The following is a 6386-nucleotide window of genomic DNA, read 5'->3' as shown; positions in this document are numbered from 1 at the left end:
GGTTAAAAATGCCCGGCCTGAAAAATTTCCCCAGTCCAGCCCTGCGCACAATGCATACTATACGTGCCCGATTTGATCCCGACATACTGTGACGTCATGTATATGTGGGCAACGATGACGTCAAGAGATCGAGGCGAGGCGCAGTTCATCTCGAACTAGCCCAATGTTTGATTCGGTTGTCGTGGAAACCAGAGGAGAGCTAATGTAATGCCATGGCAACATCCTCATTTGAATGAACTTCCTTGTGGCCGGTTTCAAAGTAAATTAATTAATTTGTGCTCACTGTGTATATTTATCATATCATTTATTAACATGTTCATCAAGTGTTCACAAAAAAAACAAGGTAACAAGTTTAATTAATTGCCAGATTTCGCAACAAAATGCAGTTTGAACTCCCCTTTAGTACATAAGAAAATCACCACAGTATAAGCACACCAAACAACATAATGACATTGCTGAAAGCACAATAATTTGTGTTATGCTACTTTGGGAAAGCAAACTTATGAGGTGCTTTATTGGGTGCCCACACACACAATCCACACATCCATTAAATAATGAGTACAGTGGTACATGTGATATTGCAATATTAGAATACTAGCAAAATATGTATAATCACATTAAATACATGCTATATGCAAGTATTGTGTAAGCTTACATCAACATTCCTCTTATGTTTGTTATCTCACTGCTACCATCTAAGGTCTATTGTAATGATGTAAATTTAAAAGTCTGCTATTTCATCTGTTCTGACTAAATGAACAGAACAAACAAGTTCTTAATTTTTTTCTATAAATAAAGCACAGGCATAAGCAACAGGAAATTAAATGAATCATTTGCATCCCCACATATATTTGTGCTAATTAAATATCACTTACTCTGGTTGTTACATTCAGGCGTTGTTATAGTGGAGCTTCTTTCTTATGAAAGAGACAGATAAATAATTTCCACCTCAAGGTTAGGTGTTACTTAAATGTAATTTAAAATCATTTTAATATTCAGAAATACTTATACCAGAACAATATAGTATGTATGTCTTTCTCACTTTTGCACAACAAGGCTTGAGCTAACATGCTTACATTTATTTGAATTAATCTAGTCATCCAAGTTTCACATTGGAATGTAACAAGTTATATGCAGGCTTATTGACTCATATGAGTTTCATGGTGAACCTGCTTGTCTCCATATAGTTGCCTTTCCCTTCATTACTACTCGACATGGCGCTACGTGGCACGTACGCTATTGTGGCCGTGTGCTTTATCTGCCCCTTACTCTTACTCCAGAAGAACATGAAGATGAAGCATACGCTCACCGAGCTGAAGAATGAAAGAAACCCAATGGTTGCAGCTACCAGTAATGTCTTGACATCAAATGGGATATTCTGGTTTCCATTCACCCCCGGAGAGGCAGACGGAAACCAATCTTTAAGACGAAGGCGGCTTTTAGAAGATGACGGAAAGGCTCGGACATGAAGGCTGACGGGCAGGCTGTCATTTCCCGCCGCATTTAACGCCACACAAAGATAAGCACCACTGTCTTGGGGTTGAGCATAGCGAACCTCAAGCGAGCCGTTAGAGAGAGCCCGTATTCTACCGATGGGCGATAGAGGCTTCAGCTGTGGGCTTATCCAGGTGACAGATGGCAGAGGGTTACCTTCTGCATTGCAGTAAACCACCACCGTGTGTCCTTGATCTACTCTCACTTCTCGAGGTTGGCGGTTCAGAATACGAGGCTGCCGACACGTGAGCAGGCCTGGGAGCTCGGCTTCAGTAATGTCTAGAAAATACCATCCCTGCAAGTGGACTGAGGTAGTGCACATCGGTGGATTTCCACCAAAGTCCAGATTCAGCCGCCTTGGCACTACCCACAGCAGACGGCAGTCACACACTAGTGGGTTGTTGTCGAGTCCCAGTGTTCTCAGGGTGTTCACTGAATGGAAAGCTCCTACCTCAAGTGTGGTGAGAAGGTTTCTAGATACATTGAGCAATTCTAAACGCGCCAAACCCTTGAACGCTCCAACTTCAATACGTAGTAATGAGCCGCCCACCAGGTGGAGCTCTCGGAGCCGGAGCAGGTCTCCAAACAGGTTCCCGTGAATGTCGGTGATTGGGTTGAAAGAAAGGTCGAGGTATACAAGATATACAAGATGATGCAAAGGGGTGTATGGGACAGCACTGAGGTTACAGTGTCTAATGGTAAGGGATGTCAGATTGAGGCCAAAGAGACTGTTTCCTGATAGGGTCTCCAGCCAGCGGCAGTGAATGATGACAAGTTCCTTGAGGTGGTCTAGACGACGGAAAGAGTAGCTTCGCAGCGTGATGAGGCCCAGTCTGTAAAAATGAAGACTTCTCAACCCACTGAGCTGTGTGAGTGCCTCCGTCGGCACAGCGGTGAGGTTGCAGCCATCAAGGCGCAGCTCTTGCAGACTGGTTAAGCCAGTGAAAGCTTGATTAGATATAAAAACTAAGTCGTTATCGGCTGCTTTGATAAAGCGCAGGGCAGTTAAGTCACGGAAAGTGAAGTCTAGTAAAACAAGAATCTCATTGCTGCTGATGTCCAATAACTCCAGTTTTGGCAAACCAGCAAACCCCCCGACAGGAATAATCTTCAGGCGGTTGCGAGCGAGACGCAGAGTTTTCAGACTTTCCAAGCTGTGAAATGCATCCACTTCAATTATTGCCATGATGTTGTCACTCAAATCCAAGTCTAACAGTTGCGTCAAACTCTGGAACTGCTGGTGCACCACAGTCTTGAGCTTATTATGTGTCAAGTTTAGCAGTTTAGTGTTCTGTGGGAGACCGTCGGGCACTGTGGTGAGTTGTCCATCGGAACAGTTCACCTCCAGCAGTGCGGCGTTGCAGTGGCAGGGCTGTGGACACGGCCGGCGTTGTTCAGATGATAGTGCCACCTCCACTGCCAACAGGTAGAGAGCTCCCCAGCACAGCCAGCAATGGATGGAAATTCCCTCAAACTTTGGGTGGCCTGCCTGCATGTGAGAGACACGGGTGAGAAGTGAGTGAGAAAGTGAATTTTACCGACGTCATATCAATAGAAAGGAAACACGACTTTCTGCAATGCATGAATACAAGAAGGCTGACAGGGTTAAAGTGTGGCTGAGTGCATCCCTGTGTTCTTTTAAACTTAACATTGAGTTTAACTCATTATGTTACACATGATCCCAAATGTTCATGCTGAGGTTTATTTTCTCTGCAGTGATACGACATGTACATAAATGATGGTGTTGGCACCACAGAGGTCCACACAGTTTCATTCAATTAAAACAAAAACAAGAACAGGTTATCAACTCACTGTTTTTGTTTTGTGAATGCTGTTCACAAAACAGCATTCACAAAATGCTGTTTTGCAAGCAGAAAGAGGGAGACGAGAGGTATCACATAGAAGACACCACCGCTCAATTATCTGTTCTCAATTATTGTAAACATCATCGCTCTGGGCACATTATGATGTAAGAGAGCACATAATATTTGCCATTTATTACATTCAACATTTTATATTTAGTGCATTTAGATACTGTGGTTACTGTAAAAGCACATTATAAGGCTGAAATTGCAGGGTTTTTTGGGGGGAGGGGGGCATGTTTTGCAAATTATAGAGACTTGTAGAATCTATTTATCAACATTATAACGTGAAAAATGCAGCATTACTTGCTAATGTTTAATTTCAGAACAGATGATTACACAGCCAATACATATATGATCACTGTTGGTCTCTCTTTAAATGAACAATCTACGGTATACGCTCACCACTAGGAGGCGAAAAAAGCAAAATAATATTTCTGCACAGTATTCCCACGCTTGAAAATTGCTATTCACAAAACTCTAAAATGCAACATGCAACAATATAACAATATATATTGACGTGTCTTGTGAACATAAACAGACATCTTTGCTTTTAACATGGAAACAACAATATTAGGTAGCAACTGTGAGTCATAATGACTAAGGGACCAGCTGACCAAAAATGTGTGACTTGCTGAAACACGTTTAAATTGCCAAGAAAGCGCTGGGTAAAAACATGTGATGCCACTCTCGGATCCGCTCACATGTTGTTGTGATGAACGATGCAACGCTATGCAACATGTGAGAAGAGGGACAGAGGGAGAAAGACAGACCCTTTTATATCATATTTACAACAATGTTTGCAGAAGGAGCTTTGTTTCTAAATGTAAAATATGAAAGAAAGCATGTTTAATAAAGAAAAATGTCTTCTTTCTTCTTCTTTGCAGACTGATGCATTTTTGATTCATTTACGAGTCTAATTTCAAACAGTTCCTAAATTATTTCACGTTTAAATCAATGAGTTTTTTTAGTTTTTTTTATTTGGTCACTTTAAAAATTCCACCTAGAAAGTCTAAAATTCAATGGATTGAATCGGGGAGAAGACCATGCACATCTTACTGTGTTTAAGATCATATTTTTAAAAGGTAGTAATTTTGGTTTATAAGTGGGTAATTTATAAGTGGGTTATATCACAGTTCTAAGTAGAGCTGGGGAATACTGTATGGCCTGACTGCTGGTGATGACGGCAGTTCACCGGAGCAGTGAGTGATGGAGGCTGACTCCTCCTGAACTCCTCTGGGAGCGTACACGCTAGTGAGCGAAAACAGTGTACAAAGGTGAAATCACAGTTATTAACTGGGGGCCGACAGTGTACAAGAGCTCAAACACAGTAGATGGTATTGTAAGTCTCAGAATTATAGTATTTTTATGGAGAAAGAAAATCAAGTATTGCAACTCACCATCTCTTCAGTCTCGAGGGCTTGTCATTGTGATGGCTCCATTTTCACAATTCTGAAATTAAAAAGACCCCACGAGTGTATTTTCAAGTTGTTGTTTTTTTCTGAAATTTGTCTCTGGTTAAATTGTTGACGTGAGGAATGAGATTTCAAAGAGCAGAGCTCAGAAATACATCCAAATGAAACCTGCAATGTGAGAGAAACAGACAGACAAAACATAACAAGGAAGCTTCATCCTCTCATTCTGAAAATATAACACTCCGGAGGAAACGTGTTGCTGCAGCTTGGCTCTTCTGCTGCTTTGCTGTCTTATGGCAACAACAACCTGGCGGGGAAAGCGCGTCTGCTCAGTGCATGCTGGGGAATTATATACGCTACATCCTGGACTCCTTCCAACTCTCTGCACTGGATGACAGGAGGCAGCCACACAGGTCGGCCAAATGCAGAGATTTAGGTGCAAAAACACCAGATGGGAATGAATTAAAGCACTGCCACTTAGAAAAAAAAGGAGTATCTTTTCAGCTTTCTGGTCAGAGATATGCGGAAGCTTGATGAAGACACATAAACTAAGGGTATTGTAAACAATTTGTCCTATCTGTAAGATGTTTTCATCTTTAGTTAGATATTTAAAGTATAATAGTATTGAACACTCCATCATAACTACAATTTAGTGCAAAACTAATCCCTCTGGAGTCACATAAAATGCTGGTTACTGGAGACAGAAACAAGGTCATTGGACTTGCATGGTTGGATATAGGTCGTTGGATTTTTCCACAATGCATTAACAACACAAATCACATCTTTAAAAAACGTAATAAATGACCCTGGGGCTGATAAATATAACAGGTGTAAATTAATTTGTGCATTTCTACATTTGAAACCTCATAATATGATTTTTTGTTTTCTATTTCTATGATGATTATATAATGATTGTATGAAAGGTGCTGTATACATAAAGCTGAGTTGTTGACTGTTAAGTTAGGAAAAACTTACTCAAAATTCGAAACAAAAAGCATATAAAAGATCACAATTGGCTGCCTATCTGATCAGCTGCAGGATTGTAGGGTGCGAGTGTGTGTGGATACAAAAGATGCTTGATCACCACAGAAGAAGAACTGCTGCTGAGTCAGGACCTTTCCATCCGGTATCTCAGGGAACCTGCGATCATCGGCAGAAAATCAGCGATGAATGCCAATTGCAGCCTTTGCCAAGTCAAAGCTCCTAATTGCATCATATCCTCCGATATTTGTATCATCACTTGCTTTGTCATCGCTCTTCCCTGTGGCGGTGTCACGATGATGCATTTGGGTAATTATCTCTTGTGTTATGAGATAGAGTACAGTGGAGAGCTGACAGAAAAAGAGGGGAGGGAAAAGTGTGGGGGGATATTTGCAACAAAGGACCAATTAGAATAGTTTGACATTTTGGGAAATACACTTATTTACTTTCTTGCAGGGAGTTACATCAGAAGGTTGATCATCAGAACCAGAAAGACGTAAAGACAAGAAACAGAGGGGAAGCAGCTGTTACAGCACACTTAAAGCTCACTAAATAACACACTCCCCTGTCTGCGTTTTTACGACAACCTGGTCTCACAGACATCCCTGAAATGGCCACGGCCCCTCCGTGAAAT

General features: G+C 41.4%; 1 protein-coding gene across 1 annotated transcript; it reads right to left on the bottom strand.

Moving 5' to 3' along the window:
• Positions 1-346: 346 nt before the first annotated feature.
• On the bottom strand, positions 347-5078 carry LOC311027746 (leucine-rich repeat and immunoglobulin-like domain-containing nogo receptor-interacting protein 1). Its single transcript, XM_084031898.1, has 2 exons — positions 4757-5078; positions 347-2983 (listed from the first exon to the last, which is right to left on the bottom strand). Exons 1-2 carry the CDS (start codon positions 4757-4759, stop codon positions 1148-1150), a joined length of 1839 nt encoding a protein of 612 aa, XP_083888024.1. The 5' UTR covers positions 4760-5078; the 3' UTR covers positions 347-1147.
• Positions 5079-6386: the final 1308 nt, after the last annotated feature.

The sequence above is a fragment of the Eutrigla gurnardus genome (genome assembly GCF_963514095.1).
Source record: "Eutrigla gurnardus genome assembly, chromosome: 17".
NCBI classification, from domain to species: Eukaryota; Metazoa; Chordata; class Actinopteri; order Perciformes; family Triglidae; genus Eutrigla; species Eutrigla gurnardus.
Note: the sequence above shows the minus strand (reverse complement) of the source record. Positions and strands in the feature narration are given on the sequence as shown.